Below are 13,248 nucleotides of genomic sequence, written 5' to 3'. Positions count from 1 at the left end.
CCTCCTTCTTCCAGAGTCCTGCCCCTGAGTTCCTCTGAGCATGAACAGAAAGCTGTCTTGGGACCATTTTTGGACTTTTCCCAGAAAGGGGGTGAAAGGGTTTCAGTGTGTTCCAGTTGTTTCATTCTTGTGCTTTGGCATGGTTCCCGGACAGAAAGCAAGTTGCAGGGTGGCAACACACAAACGGGCCTTTTCTGCAGTGGCTCCCTGCCTGTGGAATGTTCTCCCCAGGCAGGTTTGCCTGGAGCCTTCATTATACACCTTTAAGCGCCAGGCAAAAACGTTCCTCTTTAACCAGGCCTTTGGTTGATTTGATTGACATATTATGCCCTTTTAAAATGTGTTGGGTGGTGGTGGTGATTGTTTTTAATTATTTGATTATGCATTTTGTGGTTTTATATTCTGATGTTATCCTGTGACCTGCAGGTATAGGGCAGTATATAAATTCAGTAAAGAAAACAATAAAAAACATACTGGGGAATATCTTATGTAGCTGTCCTTGCACTGTTTACCTCTTATTTTTTTTAATCTATATGCTTTAGAGCTGTCACCAGATGAAATAAATCTTAGTGAATTGCTTGTATAAGCTTGATTCATCGTTTGGTTACAATAAACACAATTATTCTGGAGGCAAGACACACGTTTCCTTTGCTTTTTGAGGATGCTGAGAGGCCTTGAAAGGAAGGGAGAAGATGGTGGTGGCAGAGATGGGCCCAGCCAGGCCCGCGGCAGAGGAGGCACCTAAGTTGCCCCTGCCTCACCTTCCCCCTCCGCCACCACCAACTTCTCCTTCCTCTGTGCCTCTGGGACCACCTTCACACCACACATTTAAAGTCCTACGAATACCATTGAAACAGTCATGGCTTCCCTCAAAGTATTCTGGGAACTGTAGTCTGCTAAGAGTCTGTTGAGAGTTGTTAAGAGACCCCTATTCCCCCCACAGAGCTACAATTCTCAGAGTGGCTTAACTGTCAATCTCTCTTCACAGGGAACTCTAGAACTGGAACTCTGTAAGGGAAATATGGGCCTCCTCACAACTCTCAGAACGCTTAACAAACTACAGCTCCCAGAATTCATGAGGGGAAGCCATGTTGATTCAAAGTAGTATCATTGTGCTTTAAAAGTATGGTGTGAATTTGGTCAGAGTTGAGGTGCCCAGTAGCAGGGGAGGGGGGGAGAGAACAGCTCCAGTACTGCTCTACAGCGCTGTGTGATTAAGAAGTTTAAAATAATATATACATTTTAAACGTCCCATCCCATAGGCTGATGCCAAGACTTTCGAAAGTGACTTCTGACCCTTTTCTATCTCTTTGGCTTTTGATTTGATTTTGCACCCCTTTCTCAAGCCCATATTCCTTTCTTGACCGCTGGTCAGAAGCTACTGCCCAGATACCTTCCTGGAAAATGTCCAGATCTTACTCTCCCTCTGATGGACCATAGGTTCCCATTCCAGCCTACTTTCTTTCTGCCTCTCAGCCAACTTTCATGTGACTGTGGAGAAGGAAAGCAAGAAAGAGAAATAAATGGGAGGGGAGCTGATGGAGCAACAGAAGGAGGGGGAGCCCTCTGCAAGTGACCAGCTTGGACCCCTGGAGACAGACTCCTGGCTGTCCCCCAGCAGCCTGCTGGGTGGGGGAGAGAGGGAGGAAGAAGGGGGTAGCTCAAACCACTTTTTGTCCTGGCCCATCTACCACCTAAACACCTCACATTGTTCCCCTGTACTGTATCTGTTTTAGATTGCAAGCCTCTTGAATACAGGGACCTTTTACACCCATTCATTGTAAAGCACCCAGACGGCACTATGCAAATCATCATAATTATAACAAAGGCTCATTTCATTCCAGCACAATAACCTGCATTATACAATTAAACCAGACTCTGGCCCTCATCGCTTTGCTTTCTGAATGGAATTCACAAAGATTAGATAGTCACCAAGGCCTGCTACCAAAAAAGAAAAGAAAAGCCAGACTGGAGTCCCACTTGCCACCTCAGAGGCCATTTGCTCTGAGGCTGATCTCACATGCTCTGAAAACACTGGAACACCCACTGAAACCTGGCAGGATGTGCCATCAGGAGGACTGCTTGGGGATTACTGATTAAACATGATGCAATATGGTGCGCAGATGGAAAGGGAACAGAGGGGTTATTTCGATGGAAGTGTCAGCTTTGCAGAGAAAAAAAACCCACAAGGGATATCCTGCAAAACATCACAAGATACTGCTTGTCTATTAACCAAGGCCATGTTTTCCAAGCACTGCATAGAAAAGAGAGACTTGCTCAAAATGATACCACCTCTCTTGGAGAGAGCTTTTGAAAATAGGGCTGCTCCCATGTCTGTAGGAACACCATATACATTAGATGAAATTGCCTGTTGCCTGTCAGCCCCCATCCCACAAGCTGTTGACTAAGATTCTGGGGATGCCATGGAATTCTCCAGATGCTTAGGGGAGAGGTATCAGCAACAGACTGCCAACAGGCAGTGCTGCTTATGAGAGATGAGTGAGAGGTCCTTTGCTAGACAGGAGAAAAAAGATAGCTAGCCTATTGAACTTGGAGTGGTTTAACTTAAGATACGGTTGGCATGCGTACTTATGGTATGACAAAGTTAAAGTACATAGAGCAGGGGTAGGTAAACTAAGGCCCAGGGGCCGGATCTGGTCCAATCGCCTTCTAAATCCGGCCCACGGACGGTCCGGGGATCAGCATGTTTTTACATGAGTAGAATGTGTCCTTTTATTTAAAATGCATCTCTGGGATTTTTTGTGGGGCATAGAAATTCATTCATTACCCCCCCCCCAAAAAAAATATAGTCTGGCCCCCCACAAGGTCTGAGGGACAGTGGACTGGCCCCCTGCTGAAAAAGTTTGCTGACCCCTGACATAGAGGGTTCCTAAATCATATAGTAAGGAGGAGTTTATACAGTTTGGATAAGGTATAAGAACCTTTTAGAAAGGAAAACGCCATGATGGTTATTACCTGTGGAATTATATATTTTTAATTTTCCTGGCTAATAAATTAAAAATAGCCTCACAAAAGAAGAATCTGGCATTGACACCTGGCCAATCAAGGAAAGGCTTTATCCAAGAGGGAGAACCAAAGATGGACCTTGTGGAGGTAATGATGGAAATGCAGAAAGATCTTCAAAGCCACACCGAAGTGGTAGATGAATTATCAACAGAAATAAAGGCTCTTGCAAGTAACTTGGAGAAAACAGCGCAAACTCTTCAAGATGCAGTCCAAATAAATAAAGAGGAAAATAAAGAAATAAGGAAGGAACAGGAAAAGATGCTAGAGGAAGTTGCGGCAGCCAGAGAAACTCAGGAATTAATGGTGGATAATTTGGCGTTAATTGAATTAAGGCAAACAGCAATGTTTTTGAGATTCAGATCTATTCCTCAGGAATCAGATGTAGTAATAAGGGATAAAATAACCAAGGCACTTGCGTCTTTGCTTGAGATGCAACAACAGGACGTGGATACAGCTATTGATTGTGCATTCAGGGTTAAATTTCCATATGCTAAGAAGAAAATATTTCCAGGAACTGTCTGGTCCTTTTTAATTCTAGAAGTATCAAAGACAGAGTGCTCCAGATGTATTATGAGAAAGATATTGAAATAGATGATGAAAGGATTATAATTTTAAAAGAGATTCCAGTAAAACTGTTGAAAAGAGAGAGGATTACAATTTTTTGACACAGGCCCTTAAAAAGATAAAATTCCACTTCAGACGGGAATGACCTGAAGGGATTTCCTATACTTATGAAGGTAAAAAATAGGGGTGTGTAGAACCAGTGAAAGCACATGCCTTTGTAATGCCTTCATGGTGAGATTTTGGAATTCAGCATGGAGAATAAGAACAGGAAGAGAAGGAAGAAGAAGAGGATAAACAGTAAAGAGGGAAAGGGGTAGAAGGAAAACTGGAACTGTCAATATATACGTATGAGTATATATATTAATAACAAATAAGATATAATAGAAAATGGATCTTATAGTTATTTCATGGAATGTAAATGGACTAAATAACAAAATGAAAATGAATAAAATGGTGCATATATCGTCAAAGCAGAAATTAGACATCATTTGCAGGACACACATATAAAAAGACAACACAGAAAACTACTAATAAATAAATATTGATAAATAAATAAATAACAAATAAAGGTTTGGGGCAAGAGTTTATCTCTTCTGATAAAACCAAAAAGGGAGGAGTAATTATGTATGTTAACCCCAAACTAGACCCTAAATTCATCATTAAAGTTGAGGAAGGCAGAATGATGGTTATTGAAGTGAGACTAGATGGAGAACCAATTACTGTAGTGGGAATTTATGCCCCCAATGAATGGAAAACTGATTAAAAAACAAACAAACTGGAAGAGAAATTTTTGATTTGTGTGATAGTAAAATAATAATGATGGGTGATTTTAATTGTGTCATTTCCCTTGACCTAGATAGAATGGTACGGAAAACAGATTCAAAATAAGGGAAATTGCCAAATGCCTTTTTTGATATGGTGTCCAATTTTGACTTATCTGACCTATGGCGACTTAAGCATCCATTAGAACACAAATTTACTTTTTTTCTCAAATACAAACAATTATTCCAGTAGAATACACCTTTTAATGGCTTTGAAAGAGTTAACAACTAGGGTAAAAAAGGTAGAAATTCAACCTAAGATATTATCCAATCACAATGGCATCTTTATGACAATAACAGGAGGGAAATGTTCTTCATTTAGGTGGAAGATAAATGATGTGGTATTGCAAAATGAAAAAATTATGAGTAAGGGGCAACACTCCCTTACAATAATTTTTTTTACCTCAATCTAAATAACTGCCTTGCTGTGGCGAAGGGGCTTGAATAACTCAGAGAAGCTATGAGCTATGCTGTGCAGGGCCACCCAAGATGGACAGGTCATAGTGGAGAGTTTTGACCAAACGTGATCCACCTGGAGCAGGAACCGGCAAGCCACTCCAGTATCCCTGCCAAGAAAACTCCATGGACAAAGGCAACAGGCATATAAAAGTTATGACGCTGGAAGATGAGCCCCTCAGGTCGGAAGGCGTCCAACATGCTACTGAGGAAGCTACAAACTAGAAAATTACAGACCTATTTCATTATTGAATTGTGACTACAAACAATTTGCTACAATATTGGCTAATAGATTGAAACGGACATTGACTGAGTCAGTCCACAGAGACCAGGCTGGGTTTTTATCAGGCCAACAAATGAAAGAAAATATAGGAAATGTAATTAATTTAATAGCATACGTGGAAGTAAGAAATGAAAAACAGGCTGCGTTAATCTTCCTAGATGTAGATAAAGCTTTTGACAACATTTCATGGTCATTTATGATTAAGGTTTTAGAGAAAATGGAAATAGGTAATTCTTTCCTAGGAGGAATTAAAACAATCTATACTGATCAATCTGCAAATATAGTAATAAATTATATTATTTCAGACAAATGCCAAATATAAAAAGAAACGAGGCAAGGCTGTTCCTGTTTGTTATGACATTAGAAATACTGCTTCAGAATATAATGAGAAAAGGGGAAATTAAAGGTTTTGAGGAGGGACATAGAGTCTATAAATTAAGGGCATTTGCTGATTATGTGGTGTTGACACTAGAACAACCTTTGGAGAGAGTTCTCTAAGCATTAGAATAAATTAAAAGGTTTGGAGAAGTGGTGGGTTTCAAAATAAACTCAGATAAAACCAAAATGTTGGTTAAAACATGGATGAGCAGTCAAAAAATTTTTTAGAAAGGGTGTCTGGTTTAAAAATAGGCAAAAAAATTAAGTATTTAGGAATTTGGCTGACAGTAAGAAAGCTCAACCTATTTGAAAATAATTATATTAAATTGTGGAAAAAGGTTAAGAAAGAGTTGGAGATATGGGGGAGAATGAAACTCTCCCTGTTAGATAGAATTTCAGCCATTAAAATGAATTTACTCCCTAGGACGCTGTTTTTATTCCAATCAATCCCGATTGCAAATCATTCAAGCTGCTTCAAAGAATGGAAAAAAGATGTCTCTAAATTTATCTGGCAAGGGGAGAAGCCAAGAATAAAATATTTTGTATCCTGATACATACAAAAGAAAGAGGAGGCTTTGCCCTGCAGATTTGCAATTGTATTATGAGGGAGGTTGTTTGCGTAGGTTAAAAGAATGGATTGTATTGGACAATGCAAACATCTTAGATTTAGAGGGTCATGATTTAAAATTTGGCTGACATGCATGTCTTTGGTATGGGAAGGCTAAAACCTATGAGTTTAATGAACCACATTCTTAGGAAGAATCTATATAGAGTCTGGGGAAAATATATAAATATGGTGGAAAGAAAAACACCTTTATGGCTATCTCACATCAAAGCAATTACAATTAATAGAGTTAATATGGATAGACAATGGGCATCTTATAGGGAACTGCTGGATTTTACAGTGGGGGGGGTGTGTGGAACCCAAACTGAAATCAATGGAAAACTTAAGAAGCCAAGTTATAGATTGGTTGCAATATCACCAAATACACAACATGTTTAAATTAGATAGAAAGAATGGATTTATGAACTAAAGTTCACAATTCAAAAAAGAACACTTACAAAATGATAAACTTCTGTCTAAAATGTATAATTTTTTATTAGAATGGGAAACAAAAGACGAGCTTGTTAAAGTTTCAATGACACACTGGACACCTAGATATAGGACACAGTATAGATCTGAATCTCTGGGAGAAACTTTGGAAAAGTGACCTGAAATTTACTGCATGTTATTAATTGAAAGAGAATTACTTGAAAATGATCCATAGATTGTATTTACCAGTAACTCTGAGTAGGTTGGCTAAGATTTATACTTACCTACGGGACCGCCTCTCCCGGTCTGCCCCACGGAGAGCCTCAAGGTCCATAAACAGCAACACCCTAGTGGTCCTGGGCCCTAAGGAAGTTAGATTGGCTTCAACCAGAGCCAGGGCCTTTTCAACTCTGGCTCCGGCCTGGTGGAACGCTCTGTCTCATGAGACCAGGGCCCTGCAGGATCTGATCTCTTTCAATTTGAGCCAATTTGATTCCCTCCCTCTCTTTTCCCCCCCTTTCTTTTCCTTCTCCTCCTGCAATGAGGCTACATTTTAATATTTTAATGTTCCATTATTTTAATGTATTTTATTTTTGTTTTTAAGTTGTAATTATTCATCTTGTTTTTATTATTGCTTGTAAGCCGCTCTGAGCCCGGCCTTGGCTGGGGAGGGCGGGGTATAAATAAAAAATTATTATTATTATTATTATTATTATTATTATTTATAAAACAGAATCAGATACATGTTGGAAGTGTAAAGAAGTGGAGGGAACCTTTTTTCACATGTGGTGGGCATGCAAAAAGGTAAAAGTATATTGGGAAATGAATTATAATGAATTGGGGGGGAAAATGTTTAAAATTACTCTCCCCCCCCAAAAAAAACCAAAGTCCTTTTTATTGGGAATAGCCCAAACAGAAATTCCTAGGTGTCAGAAAAGCTTATTTATGTATGCAACGACTGCAGCCCGTGTATTGTTAGCCCCAAAATTGAAAGTGAGTGAGGTCCCAACCAAAGAAGACTGGCAATTTAAGTTGGCAGAATATGCAGAATTTGCAGATTTAACACACAGAATAAGAGGGCAAGAAAAACATAAAATTAAAGAAGAGTGGAAAACATTTATTGAAAATATGGAAAATAAATGTATAAAGCTGAAAACACTGGCAGCAATAAGATAAATTCAACAGAGTACGGTAAATAATTTTTGTTGTAAAAGTGGAAAAATGATTTGAATGGTTAGAGTAAAATATGCAGGAATGTATGATATGTAAAATGTAAAATGAACCATGGAAGAAGAAGGGAAGTCAATGGATATTTTAAAATTTGTAAAATGTTTATTTTGAAATGTAAAACTGACAACTTAATAAAAAAAATATTTTTATATAAGTCCCGCAAAAATAGACTGGCAAAATAAGCTAATAGAATACGCAGAACTAGCAATGTTGATTGCAAAGATAATAAATCAAAATGAGTCTGATATAAAAGAAGACTGGGAATACTTTGGCAAATATTTAAAGAAATATAACAATCAGATAAACTTCCAAGTGGGGTTAAATATATGAGCAGCAGTTAAAATAAGGAGAAGGGGATGGTAATTAAGGAGAAGCAGCTTAAAGGTAAAGGGACCCCTGACCATTAGGTCTAGTCGCGGACGACTCTGGGGTTGTTTCTGCGCTCATTTCGCTTTACTGGCCGAGGGAGCCGGCGTACAGCTTCCGGGTCATGTGGCCAGCATGACTAAGCCGCTTTCTGATGAACCAGAGCAGTGCATGAAAACACTGTTTACCTTCCCGCCAGAGCGGTACCTATTTATCTACTTGCACTTTGATGTGCTTTCAAACTGCTAGGTTGGCAGGAGCTGGGACAGAACAACGGGAGCTCACCCCATTGCAGGGATTCGAACCGCCAACCTTCTGAATGGCAAACCCTAGGCTCTGTGGTTTAACCCACAGCGCCAGCCTCTTCCCACATTTAAAGAAATATAACATTTAGAAATATTACATAAATAAATATTTAAAGAATTATAACAATCAGATAAATATATGAGCAGCAGTTAAAATAAGCAGAAGAGGGGTGGTAATTAAGGAGATGCAGCTTAACAAGGACTAAATAAGACCCCATGGAGGAATGTGTGTGAAAGTCAGAGTGTAAGATAAACAATGACAATTGTATAACTGATGTACTAAGATACGTAAAATGCATAAATTTAAAAAAGGAGAAAAAGATATCGGGACTGGCAGGTGGGAGTGACGATTAGCAGGAAAGGGGTGCTGAGAAATAGCCAAGAGGTTGGGCAGATGAGATACAGTGTACCTAGCAGAAGAGGGTGGAGAGACCTGAAGAGGCCACATGCTCCCAATTTTCCAGGGAGGGCCTCTCTTCTCTGTCCCCTGCTATCTTTGCTACATCTCTGCCACCATTCTTGCCTTTGAGAGAGGGATGCCTTGTGGCAATGTTGTTATTGTGCATCTTCACTCTTTAGGGCCCAGACTGGCTGGGAGAGCAAATATGCATTTATTCCTCAGTACAAATGGAAATAAAATGAGAGGCATTAATGTGGGGGGTCCCATGCTGTGGGCAGTTTCAGACCTTCCAAGTGTCCCTGTTTTCCAGGGACAGTCCTGGATTTAGAGAAGCTGTCCCGGTTTCTGATTTGATCCCGGAATGTCCCGCTTTTCCTTAGGACATCCCTAATTCCATCAGAGAAATGTTGGAGGGTATGCAGTTTGCCAGTTCACACACACTGCCATTACTGAGGTGTATTTTGAAAGTCTGAGAACGTGATGTGTGGCAGTTACAGTTCTCTAATATATCTCTTTGGTCAAAAAAGCTGCTGCCCTCCTAAGCTTTCGAGACAGGCTGTTGAAGAGCAAATGCGTTCAGCTCCCAGCCTTCAGCAATGGGCAGGGCTGGAGGGGAAGACTTGGTGGAGTTTGGGAAGGTGGGTGCAGGAGGCAGAGGGGTGGAGGAGATGAACTTCAGAGAGGCCAGCAGAAAGGTGGGCTGGCACAAAACCCTCACTGCAGACCCCAAAAGAAGAAGTATATTGTGGCATCCTCATGGCTAGTTTACCTGCAAGGCACAATATGTGGACCTGCCTTGGAAGATGATATACAGCACATGCCAAGTGATGTGGGTTAGAAAATTTTCCCTTTTTTCATCAGGTCATTAGTAACAATAAATGGGGGTCAACAGCAAATACAGTCTTAGGGAAGCTTGGAAAGTCCCCCCCCCCTTTATGCTTTGTTTACAAGTAAAACGAACACTATCGCTCTTCAGGAAATTTCGCAGTGCAAATTAGGCTAATTTGCATTGGAAATTTTTCCAGTACAATTTATTTCCTGAGAAGTCACATTACTAGCACAAGCTTTGCATGCAGAAGGTCTAAGATTTAATAATTATTAAAGGCAACCACGTTAGTTATGGCATGAACTTCCATGGACTAGTAGAATCTGCTTCATCAGAAGCATGGTGAGTTGCATCAGAGGAAGTGGCATCAATGAAGACGTCTGCTAAATTTGTTAGGCTTTATGATGCTGCAAGACCCTTTGGTTATTTTTGCTCCAACAGAATAACACAGGCTTCTCTCTGGAAGCTGGTAGAAAAGCCTCAGGAACAGAAGAGGGTTCTAAGCACCAGGGGGGGAGGCTTCCTTTGAAATGCTAATAGGTGTCAGAAAAATGTAGTTTTTTATTTGAATAGTGACAGGGAAAGAGAGTAAAAACCCTCCCTCCCAGCAGTCCTGGGGCTGCTCAGGCATTTGCTATTTGCTCAGCAAGAAAAAATGCATGTTAACTGTATCCACGTCACACAACATAAGAAGACCCTGCTGGACCAGTCCAATGGCCCATTTAGTCCAGCATCCTGGGGAGGGTGTTAAAAGGCCTTTCAAAGTGTGATATGCTTTATGGGTGGGCTCTGTAGCTAGAAGGAGTCTCTCTTTGCTAACCACAGCTGTCAGTGGTGGAGCAAGGTGACAGGAGGTGTTTTGCAAATCACCCGAGGTTCAGTTGCGGAACCAAAAGGCTGGACATAAATAGTTTAAGAAATTATTTAATAAATAAGCTTCTCTCCAAGTGACAGAGGGAAAAGTTGAGAACTTGGGAACTTCCCACCCACATGTACAGATGCCTTCACAAACAGCTGTCTGGGTGAAGGTGTTGGGCATCATTCAAGGTAGTCTAGCAGCAGAACGGAGAGAGCTGACCCACAGACCCACAGACTAAAGAGGGAGGAGGAGGAGGAGGAGGGGTGATGAAGAGAGCACCTGTTGCTGAAAAATGTTAAGTGATGGACAGTAGAGCACCTGTTCCTTTCATGCAGAAGGTTCAAGTTTCAATCCATCTCCATGGAGGGGAGAGAGATTCTGTGTTGGCCAGCAAGTAATGGCTTTTCCCACCTGCCTTGCCCTATCCTCCAGCCCTAGGAGATCTTACAGGGGAGCTGCTTCCAGAGGAACAACTGTGAGGGGAGAGAGACTCTGTTTTCCATCAGGTGGCTGGTTTCACCTGTGCTGCCCCAAGAACTTAACAGTGCTTAGTGTAACCGACCTGTAGAAAGGACTCTATGAATTGAAAAGAGAGGTGCTTTGTACCCTTGTTAACTATGAATATCCTTTTTAAAAAACAACCATTATTTATTAAAAAAAATGCTTAGTGTATTTTTTGGCTGCTATTTTGTTAATGTTGCTTTGTAAACTATGAATGTTGCATTGATTTGTTAATCATATAATATGACTTTTGCTTTAATTGTGACGTATAGCTTATTTTTTAGTTGCTGCTTTGCTAACAGTGCTTTATAGATTGTAATTGTTTCACTGATGATTTGTTAATTATTCTATATGATCTATGCTGCATTTGTGATGTTCTATGATGTTTCATAATATTATTATTTATTTTTTGCAAGTTGCTTTGGGATTCATTTGAATGAAAAGCTTCTCTCCAAGTGACAGAGGGAAAAGTTGAGAACTTGGGAATAATAATATTATTATTTATTTTTTGCAAGTCGCTTTGGGATTCATTTGAATGAAAAGCAGTATAGAGTTATAATAAATTGAATCAAAACTCCAGCTAAGACTCCCTGCCTGAAATTCTGGAGAGCCGCTGCCAGTCAGTGTAGACAATACTGATGGACCAATGGCCTGATGTGTTTTCTATGTTCTATTTCTAATGATGGGAGGAGGGGAAAACCTGCTGCTAGCTGATGGAATGGCAAACCCCAGGGATGGCTGTGCCAACCTCCAACTGGTATCCACAGTCTGGATACCAGTTGCTGGGAACTGCAAAATGGAAGAGTGCTCTTGCGCTCAGGTCCTGCTTGTGGACTCATAATAATATAATAATAAAATTATTATTTATACCCATCCATCTGGCTAGGTCTCCCCAGCCAGTCTGGGCATCTGCCTGGGCACTGTGAGAAGAGGATGGTGGACCATGAGGGACCTTTGCCTGGATCCTGCGGGGATCTTCTTATGTTGTTATGAAAAGACAGGTTGCAACTCTCCCCGCTTTGGCAGGGCCAGCCATTGACCCGACTAACAACAACTGATCCCCCTGCTGCTGGGAAGGTGAACTTTGGATAACACTGTACAAACAAGCATGTTGTATGATGGAGAGTAATAATTAAGCAGAGATTCCTGCCACCCACCCTCAGACACTGCAGAAATCTCTCCCCACTGTAAGAATAATGTCAAGCAAGTGAGATGTCTCCCTCTTACCTTGACTGTGGGGGGGGGGTGTGCCTCAACAGGGGGCTGGATCCCTGGGTCCAACTTGCAGACTTCCACTGTCAAGTTCTCCTGCCCAAGCCTCATGGAAACAAACGAGAGATGAGAAAGAGAGCCCTTCTCATTCATTTCTAGGAAACTTGTGCAGGAGAACTTCTCAGTTCATGCCTCATTAGGAATGGGGGAAGAGGAGGTGCTATTTGGATTTCCCACCTCAGGCACCAAAATAAGCCTTGGCCCATCTCATCCCAGCCTGAAAAGACATCTTTTTTATGTATGTACATCAGCTCATTACAATTAACACAACGGCAAACATACCCGAAGAAAGAAGCCCCATCAAAAACTGCTTGTCATAAGGCGCAAAAAAGCTCACCACCACCATCTCCAACCACACAATGCACAGATCTCCCTGCTGTTGATTTGTTTGTTTCAAGTCACCCACTGAAATGCTCCCTCTCAGATACCAGTTTATTTTGGATCTTCAAAGGAACATTTCTTAATCCTCCACCCCACCGTACGCTGACTATTTTGAGAGAAGTCACAAATGTACGACACATCCCCTCCCTAGGGAGACGACCCCCCCCAGCAGCATCCCCCCAACAGCCTAAGAAACTCACAACAGAACATGCCACAGCTGCATCCAGGGCCCCGCTGACAGCATTCAACATGGCTTTGTTCCCGTCGCCTCAAACTCGTGTCTTCGGAAAACCAAAAGTCGTCAGGATCCTGGCATGGTGGAAGGAGGCGGCATGCAGTGTCTCCACTGGTCTTGACAGCGAAGGCTTCCCTCATTCCCCGCCCCCACTCTGCTTCCCCACCCTCATGCGAGAGACGTGTGGTCTCAGTGCCAACACACCTGAAAAGATGGAGGTGGTTGGAAGCAATGGTGACAGAAATGAACCGAAGGTCAACAGCAGGAGCCTCACCACATCCGAATGCAAGTTAAACGTCTGACTGGAAGCA

The 13,248-nt window shown here is 41.3% G+C and overlaps 1 protein-coding gene across 5 annotated transcripts in view; it reads right to left on the bottom strand.

Annotated features, from left to right (window-relative positions):
* Nucleotides 1-13,248, bottom strand: part of FAM81A (family with sequence similarity 81 member A) — a 41,444-nt gene that overhangs the window by 27,493 nt on the left and 703 nt on the right. The window contains exon 2 of one of the 5 annotated variants that reach the window (XM_081887748.1): nt 12,903-13,011. The exons of 1 other annotated variant lie outside the window; for it this stretch is intronic. In XM_081887748.1, the coding sequence (XP_081743874.1) occupies nt 12,903-13,011 (109 nt within the window). Of the gene's footprint in view, nt 1-12,902; nt 13,113-13,141; nt 13,239-13,248 lie in introns of those variants that run through there. 3 more of the 5 variants (XM_081887752.1, XM_081887747.1, XM_081887751.1) reach the window with 3 other exon arrangements.

Source organism: Podarcis melisellensis (genome assembly GCF_964234715.1).
Source record: "Podarcis melisellensis genome assembly, chromosome: 14".
Classification (NCBI taxonomy): Eukaryota; Metazoa; Chordata; class Lepidosauria; order Squamata; family Lacertidae; genus Podarcis; species Podarcis melisellensis.
Note: the sequence above shows the minus strand (reverse complement) of the source record. Positions and strands in the feature narration are given on the sequence as shown.